Source organism: Pristis pectinata, chromosome 1, assembly GCF_009764475.1.
Source record: "Pristis pectinata isolate sPriPec2 chromosome 1, sPriPec2.1.pri, whole genome shotgun sequence".
Lineage (NCBI taxonomy): Eukaryota > Metazoa > Chordata > Chondrichthyes > Rhinopristiformes > Pristidae > Pristis > Pristis pectinata.
In genome coordinates, this window is record NC_067405.1 from 117,760,077 (window position 1) to 117,778,972 (window position 18,896).

Here is an 18,896-nt window from a genome sequence, read left to right on the forward strand (position 1 = left end):
TTCTCCTGCCATCTCCCCGTAACCTTTGACACCATTACTAATCAAGAACCTATCAACTTCCACTTTAAATATACCCAATGACTTGGCCTCCTCAGCCGTCTGTGGCAACAATTTCCACAGATTCACCGCCCTCTGGCAAAAGAAATTCCTCCTCATCTCTGTTCCAAAGGGTCGTCCATCTATTCTGAGGCTGTGCCCTCTGCTCCTAGACTCTCCCACTACTGGAAACATCCTCTCCATGTCCACTCTATCCAGGCCTTTCAATATTCAGTAAGTTTCAATAAGATCCCCCCTCATCCTTCTAAACATGGTAGTATAGCAGTTAGCATAAGGCAATTACAGCACCAGCTACCTGGGTTCAATTCCGCCACTATCTGTAAGGAGCTTGTACATTCTCCCAGTGTCTGCGTGGGTTTCCTCCAGGTGCTCCGGTTTCCTCCCACATTCCAAAGACGTACAGGTTAGGAAGTTGTGGGCATCCTCTGTTGGCGCTGGAAGTGTGGCGACACTTGTGTCCTGCTCCCAGAAGATTATACGCAAAAGATGCATTTCACTGTGTGTTTCAATGTACATGCGACTAATAAAGATATCTTAAACTCCAGCGAGTACAGGCCCAGAGCCATCAAATGCTCCTCACACGTTAACCTTTTCATTCCCGGGATCATTCTTGTAAACCTCCTCTGGACCCTCTCCAACCCCAGCACATCCTTCCTTAGCTATGATGCCCAAAGCTGCTCACAATACTCCAAATGTGGTCTGACCAACATCTTATAAAGCCTCAGTATTACATCTTTGCTTTTATATTCTTGTCCTCTTGAAATGAATGCTAACATTGCATTTGCCTTCCTTACTACCAACTCGACCTGCAAGTTAACCTTTAGGGAATCCTGCACTAGTCCCTTTGCACCTCCGATTTCTGAATTCACTCCCCGTTTAGACAACAGTCTACACCTTTATTCCTTCTACCAAAGTGCATGACTGTACACTTCCCTACGCTGTATTCCATCTGCCACTTCTTTGCCCATTCTCCAAACCTGTCCAAGTCCTTCTGCAGACTCCCTGCTTCCTCAACACTATCTATCCCTCCAAGTACCTTTGTATCATCTGCAAATTTGGCCACAAAGCCATTAATTCTGCCATCCAGATCATTAACACATAATGTGAAAAGTAGTGGACCCAACACCAACCCCTGCGGAACACCACTAGTCACCGGCAGCCAACCAGAAAAGGCCCCCTTTATTCCTACTCTTTGCCTTCTGCCAGTCAGCCAATCTTCTATCCATGCCAATACCTTTCCTTTAATACCATGGGCTCTTACCTTGTTTAGCAGCCTCATGTGCGGCACCTCGTCGAAGGCCTTCTGAAAATCCAAATAAACAACATCCGCCGACTCTCCTTTGTCTATCCTGCCCATTACTTCCTCAAAGAATTCCAACAGATTTGTCAGGCAAGATTTCCCCTTAAGGAAACCATGCTGACGTTGGCCTCTTGCTCATGCTTAGTATAATCATTCCACCATTTGCAGTTGTGCCTTTAGTTCCAAAGGTCCAGACTTCTAGAATTTGTTAAACCCTTTTGCTGCTCTCTTTTGTTCCTTCAGATATTCCTTAAGATCCTCTTTGACCAAACTATGGTTTATCTGCTCTAATATCTCATGTAGCTTAGCATTAATATTTGCTTGATGAATCTATCCTTGAAACACTGCACATTTTTGCTCTGTTAAAACCCCATACAAATCAAAGTCGCTGCTGTATTTTTTTATGCATGCCTGAGTTTTGTACAGGTTTTGCTGCATGCAGGGAAGAACTGAATCATTATCTGAACAGTCAGAATTGTTCAATTGTCAGCAAACATTTCCAGTTCTGATCTTATGGTGGAAGGAAGGTCAACGAAGAACCGGCAGATTATCACTAGGCCCTGGACATTGCCCTGAAGAACTCATAGAAACATAGAAAACCTACAGCACAATTCAGGCCCTTCAGCCTACAAAGCTGTGCTGAACATATCCTTACCTTAGAAATTACTAGGCTTACCTATAGCCCTCTATTTTTCTCAGCTCCATGTACTTATCCATAAGTCTCTTAAAAGACCCTATCGTATCCGCCTCCACCACCGTTGCCAGTAGACCATTCCACGCACTCACCACTCTCTGAGTAAAAAACTTACCCCTGACACCTCCTCTATACCTACTCCCCAGCACCTTAAACCTATGTCCTCTTGTGGCAACCATTTCAGCCCTGGGGAAAAGCCTCTGACTATCTACCTGATCAATGCCTCTCATCATCTTATATACCTCTACCAGGTCCCCCCTCATCCTTCGTCGCTCCAAGGAGAAAAGGCCAAGTTCCCTCAACCTGCTTTCATAAGGCATGCTCTGCAATCCAGGCAGCATCCTTGTAAATCTGCTCTGCACCCTTTCTATGGCTTCCACATCCTTCCTGTAGTGAGGCTACCAGAACTGAGCACAGTACTCCAAGTGGAGTCTGACCAGGGTCCTATATAGCTGCAACAATACCCCTTGGCTCCTAAATTCAATTCCCCAATTGATGAAGGACAATACACCATATGCCTTCTTAACCACAGAGTCAACCTGTGCAGCTGCTTTGAGCGTCCTGTGGACTCGGAACCCAAGATCCCTCTGATCCTCCACACTGCCAAGGGTCCTACTCTGCCAACATATTTGACCTACCAAAATGAACCACTTCACACTTATCTGGGTTGAACTGCATCTGCCATTTCTCAGCCCAACTTTGCATCCTATCTATGTCCCGCTGTAACCTCTGACAGCCCTCTATACTATCCATAACACCTCCAACCTTTGTGTCATCCGCAAACTTACTAACCCATCCCTCCACTTCCTCATCCAGGTCGTTTATAAAAATCACAAAGAGTAAGGGTCCCAGAACAGATCCTTGAGGTACACCACTGGTCACCGACCTCCATGCAGAATTCAACCCTTCAACAACCACTCTTTGCCTTCTGTGGGCCAGCCTGGATCCACATTCCAATGTCCCCTTGGATCCCATGCCTCCTTACTTTCTCAATAAGCCTTGCATGGGGTACCTTATCAAATGCCTTGCTGAAATCCATATACACTACATCTACTGTTCTCCCCTCATCGATGTGTTTAGTCACATCCTCAAAAAATTCAATCAGGCTCGTAAGGCAGGACCTGCCCTTGACAAAGCCATGCTGACTATTCCTGATTATATTATACCTCTCCAAATGTTCATAAATCCTGCCTCTCAGGATCTTCTCCATCAGTTTACCAACCACTGAGGTAAGAATCACTGGTCTATAATTTCCTGGGCTATCTCTACTCCCTTTCTTGAATAAGGGAACAACATCCACAACCCTCCAATCTTCTGGAACCTCTCCCGTCTCCATCGATGATGCAAAGGTCATCGTCAGAGGCTCCACAATCTCCTCCCTCGCCTCCCACAGCAGCCTGGGGTACATCTCATCTGGTCTCGGCAACTTATCCAACTTGATGCTTTCCAAAAGTTCCAGCACCTCCTCTTTCCTAATATCTACATGCTCAAGCTTTTCAGCCTGCTGCAAGTCCTCACTACAATCCCCCAGATCTTTTTCCATAGTGAATACTGACGTAAAGTATTCATTAAGTACCTCCGCTATTTCTTCCGGATTCATACACACTTTCCCACTGCTGCACTTCATAGGCCCTATCCTTTCGCATCGTATCCTCTTGCTCTTCATGTACTTGTAGAACGCCTTGGGGTTTTCCTTAATCCTGCCTGCCAAGGCCTTCTCATGTCCCCTTCTGGCTCTCCTAATTTCCCTCTTAAACTCCTTCCTGTTAGCCTTATACTCTTCCAGATCTCTAACATTACCTAGCTCCCTGTACCTTTTGTAAGCTTTTCTTTTCCTTTTGACTAGATTTATTATAGCCTTTGTACACCACGGTTCCTGTATCCTCTTGTGACTCCCCTGACTCATTGGAACACGCCTATGCAGAACTCCACCCAAATATCCCCTGAATATTTGTCACATTTCTTCCGTACTTTTCCCTGAGAACATCTGTTCCCAATTTAAGCTTCCAATTTCCTGCCTGAGAGCCTCATAATTCCCTTTACTCCAAGTAAACACCTTTCTCGTCCGTCTTTTCCTATCTCTCTCCAATGGTATCGTAAAGGAGATAGAATTATGATCACTATCTCCAAAATGCTCTCCCACTGAGAGATCTGACACTTGACCAGGTTAATTTCCCAGTACCAAATCAAGCAAAGCCTCTCCTCTTGTAGGCTTATCTACATATTGTGTCAAGAATCCCTCCTGACCACACTTAACAAACTCCACCCCATCTAAACCCCTCACTGTATGGAGATGCCAATCGATGTTTGGGAAATTAAAATCTCCCATCACAACAACTCTGTTATTATCACACCTTTCTAGGATCTGCTTCCATATCTGCTCCTCGATATCCCTGTTACTATTGGGCGGCCTATAATAAACACCCAGTAAAATTATTGACCCCTACCTTTTCCTAACCTCCACTCACAGAGACTCCATAGACAGTCCCTCCAATGACGTCCACCTTTTCTGCAGCTGTGACACTATCTCTGATCAACAGTGCCACTCCCCCACCTCTTTTGCCTCCCTCCCTGTCCTTTCTGAAACATCTAAAACCCAGCACTTGAATTAACCATTCCAGTCCCTGAGCCATCCAAGTCTCTGTAATGGCCACCACATTGTAGCTCCAAGTATTTATCCAAGCTCTAAGCTCATCCACCTTGTTCACAATACTCCTTGCGTTAAAATAGACACATCTCAAACCGGTCTGAGCACGTCCCTTCTCTATCACCTGCCTATCCTCCCTCTCGTACCTACTACTAGCTTTCTCTATTTGAGAGCCAAACACCTCTTCCCCAGTCTCTCCAGTTCAGATCCCACCCCCCAACAATTCTAGTTTAAACTCACCCCAGTAGCCTTAGCAAACCTCCCCGCCAGGATATTGGTCCCCCTGGGATTCACGTGCAACCCGTCCTCTTTGTACAGGTCATACCTGCCCCAAAAGAGGCCCCAATGATCCAGAAATCTGAATCCCTGCCCCTTACTCCAATCCCTCAGCCATGCATTTAACCTCCATCTCATTCTATTCCTATACTCACTGTCACGTGGCATAAGCAGTAATCCTGAAATTACTCCTGCACTGATATCCTGGGGCAGTCTTCAGACAGACCGTTATGATGGTGGGACCCAAGGACAAGGCACAGATGGATCGTCCACTTGGCACCTAGTTGAAGGTAAATGCATATGTGATGGTCTCCCCCTGCTGGGTTCTGCCATCATTCAGGACTTGGAAAGCTCTGACTGCAGTGATACTACCTGATAGTGACAGATGCTGCAGTCCATCACTCTGATTACATTCTGTACTCTTCCTAGCCTCAGTACTACTTATAAGTAGCATTCAACATGGAGGAGTAACAATTTATCAATTAAGGGAAAATAGTAAGTGGCTATCAGCACAAAGTTTCCTTGCTCATGTTTAACCTGATGCTGTGAAAACTTCACGTGGCCCAGATTCAATGCTGGGGCTCTAAGGGCTGCCCCTTTCTGACTGTATATAATCAAGTTGCCACTATGGTGGGGGGGGGGGGGGGGGGTAAATGTGGAAGAGGAAGGGTTATTTGTCTTGCTATAGATGAAGGAGCCTGGGATAATGACTTAAAATATGATTCTGTGATGGTATATTTGTACAATTACATTGGGTTGTTACTCATCAAGTCTGAGCCTCAATTTAGACACCTCTTTAGCTAGTTGCGAGGACTTACAGGGTCAACTAGCTTAGGTGTGTCATTGCCTTGTTTGGATTAGATGCCAACGTCACTGATATGGCCTAACTGAAACAAGCGGTTAAGTGGGCAGAACTGAAGATTCTGAAGGAAGTTCACTGACCTGAAAAGTTAATCCATTTTTCTCTCCAGAGATGCAGCCTGGCCTGCAGAGTATTTCTAACATTTTCTGTGCTTATTTCATATTCAATCATATTTCTGTTGGTCTGGAGTCAAAATTAGGCCAGACCTGGTAATGATGGCAATTTCCTCTGCAAATGAGTATTAGAGAACAGAAGGGTTTTTATGAAAATCCATTAGTATCAGTTATAGTGACTGAAACTATATTTTAATTCCACATTATGTATATTTGCTGCTGTATGATTCACATTTAAAAGTCAGAATCTATTTTCCCCCCAAGATCTTTGGAAAATCTGAAACCTTGCATGTTTCCTAAATGTACAGTATAACTACGTTCTAAATTTTGATGGAGATCAGAATTTACCAGGAATAAAATAACAGAACTCAACTCTTATCAGAATTTTTTTAAGAATACAGGGTCTCCCTGTATAACAGGGTTATAAATGACATAAATTCTCCATTCTTTTTCAAGCTAGTCAATGTTTCATGGTATTCATCAATGACTGGATACAGTATATATTCCATTAGTTAATTATGAAATGAAAGAATTAAAGCAAATGTATATAGAACAATTTGATGTGGGTAATATTAGAAAATAGATGTTCCTGACACGGAGAAATCAGCTGATAGACAGTTGTCAGGAATGGAATCCTTGCGTAACCTGGGGACTGCCTGTAGACTGATTTGTCATTTGTCTAGTTATGCTTTCTCCCTTCTCCAATTCAGCTTAACATATATAAAATTAAGAAATCTGAAAATGCTTTCCACCTTCCCTAAGAATAAGGAAGAACATGCTTCATTTCAATTGGGAAGATGGAAGTGCAAATGATTTCTCACTACTTATCTGGTTAAGATACTGTTGTGTTTTTATATTCTATTGCACATATATTACATACTAGCCATGGATAAATTTGACAAACATTACACTGCAAAATAATTTGTGCCCTTATCAACCCAGTTGAGCAAACTTTCCATGCTATTTGAGCCAGTTACCACAAGCTGGCGCTGTAGATGGTACAAATTGGATTATCCAAACCAAAACATTTTAACAGCTGATGTAAAATCAAAGCAGGAAGCACTTTCCATGGAGAATGTGTGGTTGCAATTGGGCACATACCATTTACCTACTACTTAATTAATAATTTGGTACTCTTGGATATATTCCATGGTGAAAAATCATGATCTATGGGAAAACACGTTGATTTAACTGTAGGCTTTGATTAATGTATGTGACACATTGAGTGGTGCAAACTAGTTGACCTGGTTGGCCTTAATATCTATATGTGTTTTATTTTAATAGAATACAAAAATGAATAAAGCATTATTAAATCTGACAATTTTTCATCTGTCATTTAAATTAATAGCATCTATTATGGCCATTAAATCAATGCCAGTGGAGAGAGGCTCAATAACTGAACACAGGGAATGATTAATTGGACAGGATATTTAAAAAGAATAACATGTGACATGTTGTTACCAGGTTTGAAATAGGACATGTGTTTCTGCTGTAGCTTCATAGTTAAGATTTGCTACCATGTGGTAGACAGCGGAGAGAAAAAATTAGGACATGAGGCTATCCGAAATCTTGTTTATAAAGAAAAATTCCTTAAGGATAACAAGGACTGTACTGTGCAAGTTTTTAAAAAGTGACCTTACAATATGAGAAGCATTTTGACTAAGACTATTTGAAGCAAAGAAAATAAATTTTTTGATAATCTTAATGTGAAAAAAAAACAAACATAAATCTCTCATTTAAGTAATGGAGCATTTGAAGCCATTAATTTTGTAAGGTGATTTTTTGGATGTTAAATATTATTTTATTGTTAAAATATTGGTAGAGTTTGGGGAAATTTGTTTGGGGAACTATATGAATACCTTGGTATTACAGTATTGTCCCTTCCTTCCTGCTTCAATATCTATAATGTAATAGAATGATAAACATCACACATTTCCAGTGATGGATCCTTGTAAAGTTTAGAAGTTCATTCCAGCCCAGATAATTTACTCCATGAACATTTATTGGATCATTGATTCCATATGACTAATCCCCAGCCCTGGTCCTAGAGTTCGCATTTCCTGCTTTTTGAAAGTCTATCACAGTGTGTCACAGAGTCAATCAGCATGGAAACAGCCTACCAAACCACCAAAAATTATTTCTGGTTTATAAAAAATTAGTTACATTTTAATGCTTAGAATTGTTTACCATCATTCTCCGACCAAGAATAAATTGCTACCATCAGTACAGTTCAGCACACTCATTGGGGCCTTATTGGTAGCAAGGCCCATGCACTTTTATGATGCCATTCTGGCTCCTTCTGGGTCTGGCTTGTGATCTCTTCCCTATTGGTGGTGTTGGTTTGATGGTGAATGATCATGTAAAATCATTCTAGGCCGAAGTATGAGGTGTCCAGACTACAGGAATTATCAATTGGTATGGCAGTAGTTAATTAGTCAACACAACATTTCTAGCTCTTGCCCTGAGGCTCAATAATTAATAGTGCATGAAGCAAAGCAAAAATCAAACCCATCCTCCTGGTGTGTAAATAAAATCCCTCTCCCTCCCTCCCACATCATTCCCAGTCTACACATTTCATGCTGGATCTACCTCTGGTCAGAGAAATGGATCAGGGCTGGATCCTGGGAACAAGTTGTAACTTATTTCAAGTCTCATTTTTGCTATTTCAAATATCTGCTTGGCTCAGCTGGTAGCTCTTTTTCCTTTGCATCAAAACATTGTGGGTTCAAATGACCGTGGAGCACACCATTTTCCACTTGCAGTTTGTGCAAGGAAAATTCTATGTTATCTAAAGTTCCACCCTTTGGATGTATTTCAAATACATTTGCTTCTTGAGGTGGGATTAAAGATCAGCCACCATCATTTTCTTAAGCAATGTCATTAAAAAAGTATGAAGTAAATTTACTCACTTGGTTTGACAAAAATATTTTTTATTTTTAGCAGAACTAACAACTGTTATGTGAGAGCAGATAGGAGCTGGGATGTGTGCATCTATGAAAATAATCACTTAATTATTCTGTGTTTTCAACAACCAAATAATGAGCTAATGATTGTTTCTTTATCTCTAGAAGAATAGATAATCAAAATGTTTTGGCTCTGAACTCAGAATCACTTGTGAGGAGATAATTTGAAATCACATGAAGCCAACCAATTAGTACCAATCATTTTAAAATCCCTAAAAAGAAATACAAATAGTAACCTTTATCCTAATACTTAGGAGAGGTAATTCAGGAATCCTCCATTTCCCAGACTTCTGGTCTCACCCCCCACCCTGAACCAAAGAGAACAGAAATAGTTACTCTAGTCCTCACCTTTCACCCTCTGCATCCAGTACATCATCCTTCGTCACTTCATTTCTGCCAGATGTAACTGGATCCCATCGCTAGTCACATCTTCCCCTCCACACCCCTTTCCACAGGGACCACTCTCTCCATGAGTCCCTCGTCACCATCCCCACCCACCCCTCCCTGACCCCTGGCACTTTCCCCTGCAACCGTAGGAGGTAGATGCAACACTTGTTCCTAGGCCGTCTCCCTCACCACCTTCCAGGAACCTAAACAATCCTTCCAGACGAGGGAAAGATTCAAATGCACCTCCTCAACCTCATCTACTGCATTTGGTGCCCGTGATGTGGCCTCCTCTGGATTGGCAAGACCAGTGCAGACTAGGCAACCGATGTGGAGACCACCTGCACCCTGTCTGCATTGACCATCCCGAGCTCCCGGTTGCTACCCATTTCAATTCCTCTTCCCATTCCCACACCAACACCAACTTTTCCGTCCTCAGCCTTCTCTACTGTCAGGATGGGGCAAAAACAAACTAGAAAAACAACACCCCATATCACACCCCTCCCTTCTCTCCTTTTTATACCAGCTATCTTTCCTCTCCACTCTCAGTACTGATGCAGGGACTTGATAAGAGACCTCGACTATTCTACCCCCCACTCCCTCCCCAACAGATGCTGCTCGATCTGCTGAGTTCCTCTAGCAGTTTCATCATTACCATATAATGCAAAATATGAGCAAGTTACATGAAGAACAAATTAAATCACAACAAAGGACAACATATGAACATAAGAACCAGAGGCAGCAGCATTCTCTTGCGTCTTCTCCACCTTTCAAACAAGGTCATAACTAACCCCCTGTCCTCAGGCCACATTCCTATCTGATCCCAAATCCTTTTCCTTAGTATCCTAAAAATTATTGATCTCAATTTTGAATATACAGAATAACTTTTCATCTCAGTCCTAAATAGTTGACCCTTTATCCTGAAAATATTTCAAGACTCTCTGGACAGACAAATAAACAATTTAGCAACTACCCTCTCATTCCCTTCAATGTGATGTCTTCTCTTACTATTCTAAACTCCAGTGAGTACTGGCCAGACATGCATGTTCTCATCTCAATCACAGAAATCAGTCTAGCGAACCTACTCTGCATCACCAAGGCAAGGAAATCACTTTTCAGATTATGGATATCCAAAACTGCATACAGTGCTCCAAGAGAGGACTCACAATGACAGGTACAATTACAGCAAGGTTTTGTTTTTCTTGTACACTGATGAAGGTCTGTGTACCATACACCTTCCTGATTGCTTGCTCTAGGTACATTAACTTTCTTGATCAAAATTCCAGTGCACTCTACACAGTGCAAGAGAGTGGCATTAATGCAGTGCAACACTGATAATTTTGGCCATATAATGGAAAAATTCAATTGCAAATTGATGCTGAAATACCCGACACTCTTCTCCAGAGGCCAGATTTGGGAGGTTAGCCACTGGCCTGGTTGCGGATGGTAAGACAGGATAGGGGCACTGGGGCCACGCTGTTGTTTGGTTATTTAGGGATCAGGCAGGCCATGGAGACCAGGAGATTAGAGGTCAGCCATGGGGAGTGTGTGCGTGTGCTTGGATAGAGCCAGTCACAGCGATTGTGGGGGGGGGGGGGGGGGGAAGGGGGCGTGGAGGATGGAGCAAGAAAAACTGACCATGAGAAAGGAGACCGGCCATGGCGATGGGGAAGGGGATCATGAGGTTTCTGAGGAACTTCACTAATAACCTGGAATGTGCATTAAACTTTGTTTGGAGTATTTGGATGCTCAATAGTCACTCTGCCTATGTTTGCAAACATTTCTGTCCTTTCCTGGGAATCAACACACCAGTGCCAATTTTAAATTGGGGCTGGATCCACGCTTGCAGTAGTTGATGTGGAAAGGGAACTTCCCCAATATTGCCCAATAGATCTGAACTTCTGGACCAGGTATAATATAATGAAGGATACTGAGTGAGCACATAGAAAGCAACTGAGCCCATTCATGGAGAGGCCAAGAATTAGGGGACACTGAATGAGGTGATTGTGAAAGTGCCATGAGGAAATATTTGTCTTGCATTGCAAGTGCTTAGAGTCTGGAATGCACTGCCCAGGTAGTTATGGAGGAAGAATCAACTTTGGCATTCATATAGGAACTGGATAAATTGGGCAATGGGGAGACAACAGAGGATTTACCAGACTGCTGTTGCACAAGGCCAGCACAGACTTAATGGACTGAATAGCCTGATTTTGTGATCTCCTGCCTGAATCTTCTCAGCAAGCATTGGATACTGGGGATGGGACAAGGTGACAAAGGCTGGCATTGTCCAACTTCAGAAGTCTTCTCATGGGGAGACTGCAGTGCCTCACTGTTTTGAGAGACACCTGAGACTGGAGAGAAGTAGGGTTTCATTACCACACAAAGAAACCAATAAAAAGAAATTGCTTAAGATTTTTGGCGCCTCTTATCGCACGATGGCCTGGAAAAGAAGCCACGACCAGTTTTCTGCAAAGGGTTTCAGTTAAAATAGTCACTAGCTCCTGCACACAATTTAATCCTAATCTGCATATTCAAAGAAGGCCATCGAATAATTAGACAATGACAAAAAGATAATGACAAAAAAGGCAACATGGTAAGCAGAACCTGCGTGAGCACCACGTAGCTGAAGAGAGTCAGTTACCTTTAACTTTATTTGCTAGTTGACTTTGTACTTGTCTTCAGATTTATATGGTGCCTTTCACAATCTCCAAATATTCCAGTGTTCATTACAGACAATATTTCTGAAGTGTAGTCATTGTTATAATGTACAGTGATGCTCTCCCACTTTCCTCATTATCTAATTTATTTCATAGAATAGTACAATTTATTCACTCTGTGATGTAACAAGGAGAGAGTTCAATGAGATGACTAAAAGTCGCCTCCCAGTCTGAAAAGAATGAAAGGTGACGGTGTCAGTAAATGACAATCATTTGAAACATTCATTTTGAATGTTCCTTAAATATGAAACTGAGTTTGGTATTTTTGATTTGGTAACCTGCCACATGCATTAGTAGTGATGTGGCATGTTACCTGTAGTCAGTTTCAAGCCTCGTTACTTCTAACTGCTAAGCTACAAGTATCCACATGGGCGCATTACAACGAATGCTCCCACATTCCATAAGACTAAAAGAAGCCAACCAAATTGCAGGAAGTGGGAATGTAACCAGGAAGAGAGAGGAAGCATTACTAGATGGGGTCTACTGTAGGTCAGATGTTTGTATGACTTTCTAAATCTTTTTAAAAAGCAATATTCTCACCGTTTGACACCAGTTTACCTTTCAGTGGGGGATTAAAGTTTGGGAAACAGTGTTATGTTTCACTTACATCTTGAAATTTGCAATTGGGGTTCAACAAGAGGCCTTGGACTCTGTTCTGCATACCTAAATAGCCTGCTATTAGTGTCCATTTAAAGACCTGCTTTCTCAGGTGATCAACTAAGGTGGTCACCAAGCTTTCAACTGTTGATTGCCTGTTTTTCAAGCAAGAGTTCAATGTCACTCTAGTCTTTTTAAAATTATATATTATTCCTGCATTTTGTTGGGATTTTCTCCTGCATAAACATACCTCATCAGGCAAGGTAGCACAAAGAGAAAGGGATATTCAAATATTTTGGTCATTACAGTGAATATTTTATTATCACACATTAACGAAGCACCTTGTACCGGAAACTTAATTGTGTTGACTGACAAATGGAATTTTTAAAAAACTGGAGGTTACAGATTAAAAAATATAATCCACAAGTGGTTTGAATAATGGACAATTAATGTAATTTAGAAGCATTCCTTCAACACCAGCTCATACTATATTAAAGTTAAATAAAAATGAGAATCAAGTCTGTAGGATGCAGTACACACAAGCGAATGAAAATTCTTGTATACATTTGCAAACCTTAATAAGTATATCTCTCTCAGTAGACATGCAGTTATATGAAACCTGCAACAGGTTCAAGCTCACCTCAGTGCAATTGCCATTTGTATGAGACTCTTGGTTAAATTAATAATGAACTTTGTAAAATTGAGACTCAGTAATAAATTGTTCACATGAAAAATTCAAAACTTAAATACAAGAAAAAAACAAAATAACAGTTTATTTTTTATGTATCTAATCATCTGTAAGTAACTTATTATTCTCTTATTCCAGTGACTTTAAGCGTTCGGTATTTCAGTTTTTCTAGCTTGGATGACAGACATAAAAAATTAACATTACTTTCACAAAATAATTCAGTAACTTCTCCCTCTCCTGTATTACTTAAATTACCAATGGGGCAGGTGCCAAGGTTTGATTGGGCATCCTTCAGCTTCAGGTATGCTTTTGATATTGAATCTTAAGCCCTTGAATGCTCTCATACAAAGGTCATCAACCTCACAAAGCCGCGAACGAAAAACCACAAGTGACCATCAAGAGCCAAGTGCACTAAAGACATTGGGTGAAGCAGGTGAACTCATTCATTATATAGTTGCACTTCACTGTTGCTTTCACTGTACGTTTTGAATCACAGGATAGCTTCTCTTCAAAACTTCCACAATGCTTAATGCAAATACTCTGAAAGTCGCAGTCCGTGTAAGGCCCTTCAATCAGGTAAGATCATCCCTTTCAGTTTTAATTGCTAGTTTCCTACTGTGAAAATGGTCCGTGGGATACTTTTTTTTGCAGGATTAAAATAAACGATTTCACAGACGTTAAAAAGTAATGTTATTTTAAAAGATTTGGCAGCCACATGGCATTTTGAGTAAATAATACCCATGATTTTACCCACACCTCGCCTCACAACCCGGGTAACGATGGAGCTCTGGAGTACTCACCTGCCGCGGTAGTTGGTGCACTTCAGGCAGCGGGTGGACCCCTCTCCCCGGCGGGCAACACGTGAGGAGCCCCCCTCTCCCCGGCGGGCAGCAGGTGACCACCCCCCGGGCGGGCAGCACGTGAGGAGCACTCCTCTCGGTGGGCAACACGTGACCCCCCTCCCCCCGGCGGGCAGCAGGTGACACCCCCCTCCTCTCTTCCCCCCCCCCCCCCCCCCCCCCCCCCCCCCTGGCGGCAGCAGGTGACACCCTCCCCCCAGACAAACAGATTCAAAATCAGCATCCGGGCGTAGCCTCACACGGAAAATCGGGCGCTGAGCAGAGCTGGCCTGGAAAGTTGGTTGTTTTCATTTTAGAATGTCTCCTTGGGTCCCATTAGATGGAGAAAGGGGTTTCGTCTAATCTTGCAGCTTGGTAGGGAGAAAAACTCATCGAGTTTCAGAACAGGATAGAGCTGAACTTTTGCCCTGATGTGTACAGGAGATCAATTGCCAACTATTGCCATTAAAGATGAAGTGATGTCTGGTTTAAATGCAATGTTTAAAGCAAATGTCTTTTGGTAAATTTAATTGGTAAATGACCTCCTTCAACATGCTACATATTTAGAATTGGCATGAAAGATAAGTACTTTACATTTGCACAATACCTAATCAGGTCTTTCAGAAATATCTCCAGGAGCTTCGTGTTACTACGAATGATTTTGAAGTTCAGTAAGTCTTATTACGGAAACAAATGTAGCTGTGTTTTTGCACGTAGCAAGGTCCCATAGACTGAAATGAGGTGAATAGCCAGTCATTTCTTTTTTGATTGAGATTGTTGATCCAACCTGATACTTGCAACGACAGGGGTCATTTTCCAATTTTATGCCTCCTGCAGGGAGCCCTGTCTGGAGGAAATTCCAGAGCATTCCATATCAGGGCTAATGGTTAAAAATTGTGTGTAATGCACTGAATTATTTGACAAGAGTTGCCAATTGCTGAGGTTCCCCACTGACAACACTAAGGTAGAAATTGATTCCTAATGTCTGTGGACTCAGTGAGAGTCTGAAAAGAGAAATCATACAACCATGCATACAAATACATCATAAACAACTTGGTGAAGATGGTACCTCTGTTCAAAATGTAAAATATTACCTCAATATTATCCGCAACCAGGATCTAAAGAGTATATAATGAGAGGCGTGCAGAGTTCAGATGTTTTATTTTTAATGTTCCATTTGAAATTTTAAACCAGAATGGAACATTGAGCTTCATGAGCATAAACAATTGTACATGAAAATGTTTGCTCTTTAAGTGTTTGTCACTGTATTTGTTTGTATTAACAAATGATAATTATTTTAACACCCCAAAGAACCATAAGGAGGTGGCCCTCTACACCTTCTGGAGCTTTTCAGTTTTTGTTGGGAGTGGATTCTCCTCATAACTCTTTAAAGAAAAATGTCAAGGATAGAATACTATTGTAAGGAATTGGGGGATAGAGTGGATTGATTCCCTGGAACTAGATTTGGTGTTAAAATGGCATTGCTTCCTGTGTCCTGGAGTTGGGAGGCTGGAGCGGAATTGGTTCTCTCATTGCACAACACGATCACCTCCACCTCATTTGGGATTGGAGACTGATCAGCTAAGTAATCTGAGTTGTGTTGGCATCAAGGTGGATGGTTCTCACAGACTTGTTAGGGGGGTTGATGCAAGATTGGATGAGGTTGGGAGCAGGTGGAGGGAATTTGGAAACTTTCACAAAAATCAAGTGTTAGAACACCCTGGATAATATAGAATATATAGAAAGTAGAGGCTATACTTTTTTTTAATTCATAGTCTGCTCTGTGTTTAAGATGGCTGCCGATCTTAAGATGACCGCTGGGCCTCCTCCTTCTTCAGCTCGAGTGTGGGAAACTCTTAGTGCGGGAAACATATAGCTAATTAAAGAAATAGCCCATTCCTAGGGAGACACTTTTGATTTACTGTAGCTCATTAAACAGATAGTTATCCCATTCCTAGGAAGACACTGTTGATCTACTGTGTAACTAATGGTTGTTGTGGCTATTGCGACTAATGATTTTGTAGCAGTTCTGTAGCTGATAGTTTTCATAACTGATAAGCCAGGTGCTAGCGAGTCTTAGAACTCATAAGTAATAGAGACACATTGTAATGTTTTATAACTGTTAGCCTTGTAGCGAATAAGCCTAGTATTGTTTTATAACTGATAGTTCTGTAGACTGGTACCAGTACTCCCAATGCCCATAAATAATTGGGGCACCCTGTGATTGAGTCAGGAAATGACTGTGGCAAAAGACAAATGGTTGTGAGCCAGGAGACAACTGTGAAAGGAGGCAAATAGTGAAGGATGAAACTGTGAAGAGAGAACACGATGGATTGTAACAATGTAATTGAGCTATGAAGAAAGGTATAAAAAAAGGCCCGCGAGCTCTGCTCGGGGGCAGTCAGAGAGGTCAGTAGTCAGAGGGTGACTAGTAACTGACTGTCTGACTGTCACAACTTTTCTTTGCAAATAAAAGTTTAACTTCTTGAGGAATCTTCTGCTTCTCCTGGTCATCTATTTATTGCGGGTAACCACGACAATAAGCATGGGTAGTAGCAGTTGGACCCACTGACTCTGCAAACTCTGGTTGAATCAGCATTGCTTAGGGCAGCAGTGATTTTACTCCTGATGTGATCCTGTACATCCTGATCCTGTTCATCCTGATCCTGTTCAGAGTCAATGTCTTTAAATGAATGAATGGCTGTTCTTTCCCCATGTATGATTTTGTAAGAGAGAAAAGTCAATGAGAAGAAAATGCATCGTCTCTATGGTTGGCAACAGTACCACCATTGTCAATCCCAAAGATCTCAGCAACAAAAGAACATTTAACTTTGATTATTGTTATTGGTCGATGGATGGATACATTGAGGACGACCAGGGAGTCTTTCTGCCTGATGGGCCCCACAGCAGATACATCGATCAGGTCAGTTAGATAAACATCTGTTAAAACTAAGAAACTGGACTGCAAACATTTGTTGGCTTTTGAATGTAGCTGATAAAATACAATACAAATCCTGAAGTATACTGGTTAAGTTAATGGACTAGCAGCCAGAGTCCTGGATATCCCTCACCACAGCAGATGGGAATTGAAATGAAATTAATCTGGAATTTAAACATAAAAGATAGTCTCAGGAATACTAGTGTATTGTTGTAAAATAAAATCTAGTTCACTAATGTCCTTCAAGGGAAGGCAATCTGTCATCCTAACCCATTTAGACCATTGAGTAACTCCCGAACCCACCAAGATGTTTGGATCTTACTGGGGCAATTAGGGATACATAATAAATGCTGGATTGATACATAATTGCCAGTAATACCCACAAATAAATAATTAAAAAATGATGACCAAACACTAACAAATGTCATTTTAAAGTATGAATAGTTTATCTTGATCTGCAGAATAACTTAGAATATCATGATTTTAAATTACTGGAAATTCATTTTCTGTCAATTATTGAAAGGAAAGAATCTTTAATGACCTTGGGAGAGCTGTGCTGGAGAATGCCTGGAAGGGGTACAATACAACGCTCTTTTCCTATGGACAGACAGGATCAGGGAAGAGCCACTCAATGACGGGATTTGGAAGAAACAAGGGTCTCGTTCCCATGATTTGTGAAGAACTCTTCAAGGAAATTAAATTGCAGCAAAACAAGGACATAGAGTTTTATGTAAGGAGCACCAGCATTTTCATAGTAATTCTAAGTTTGTTCTAAAAATGGTTTAACATCTTAATCTGCCACTTTATTGGATATCAATTGTCTTTTGTAGGTTTATTTTAGCATGTTTGAGATCTACAATGAACAGGTATGTATTAATATTGCATTACTTAGTATCAAAATGGTAGTTGCACACCTAGACGTAATGACGTTTTCTATCTTTTGTGGAAAAAATAAACACAACGCTAAAGAAAAGAATACCACTTTAGACATGCATCCACCTTTTGAAGTTGGAGGAAAACATAAGCCATAGATTCTAACTGAATAAGTGTAAATTTAAGATGGAGATACAAGAGACTGCAAATGCTGGAATCTGGAGCAAAAACAAACTGCTGGAAGAACTCAGCAGGTCAAGCAACATCTGTGGAGGCAAGGGGATAGTTGGTAGTTTGGGTCGATACCTTACATCAGGTGTAACTCGAAGTATGGTTCATGTTATTATGTAACAATTGGATATAATGGTGATGCAGCAGTTAAATTACCACACTAGTAACCCAGACTAATAATCCTGAACTAACAGTCTATCTTAAATTCCTGGCAGCTGTGGAATTTAAATTCAGTTCTTTAAATTCTGGAATTTTAAAAAGTGCCATTGTATAACCAATCTGGTTCACTTATTCCCTTTAAGGGAGGAAATCTGCCTTCCTTAGTGGCCCAACTGTGGTTCCAGATTCTCACTCATGGTTGACTCTGATATCAAAAATTCTATCGATCTCCATTTTGAATGCAGTCAATGATTGGGCCTCCACTCCTCTGGGGTACAGAATTCCATAGATTCACCATCCTCCGGGTGCAGAAACTTCCTGTCATTTCTGTCATGAATGTCCTATTCCTTATTTTTCCCCCAAGTTCCACCCTCCTTGGACAAAGAAAACATCCTCTCCTCATCTTCCCTGTTAAGTCCTTCAAGAATTTTGTATGTTTCCTTGAGGTCGCCTTTCATACTTCTAAACTCTAAATAATAGTCTTGCCTACACAATCTCTCCTCACATGACAGATCTGCCATCCTAGGAATTATTTAGGGGAATCTTCAGTGCATTCTC

At 41.4% G+C, this 18,896-nt stretch overlaps 1 protein-coding gene across 1 annotated transcript in view; it reads left to right on the forward strand.

The window, feature by feature from the left end:
* The first annotated feature begins 13,820 nt into the window (after nt 1–13,820).
* LOC127571070 (kinesin-like protein KIF28) overlaps nt 13,821–18,896 on the forward strand; it is a 54,191-nt gene continuing 49,115 nt past the window's right edge. The window contains exons 1-4 of the mRNA XM_052017143.1: nt 13,821–13,874; nt 16,869–17,060; nt 17,599–17,805; nt 17,906–17,941. Of these exons, the coding sequence (XP_051873103.1) occupies nt 13,821–13,874; nt 16,869–17,060; nt 17,599–17,805; nt 17,906–17,941 (489 nt within the window). The remainder of the gene's footprint in view (nt 13,875–16,868; nt 17,061–17,598; nt 17,806–17,905; nt 17,942–18,896) is intronic.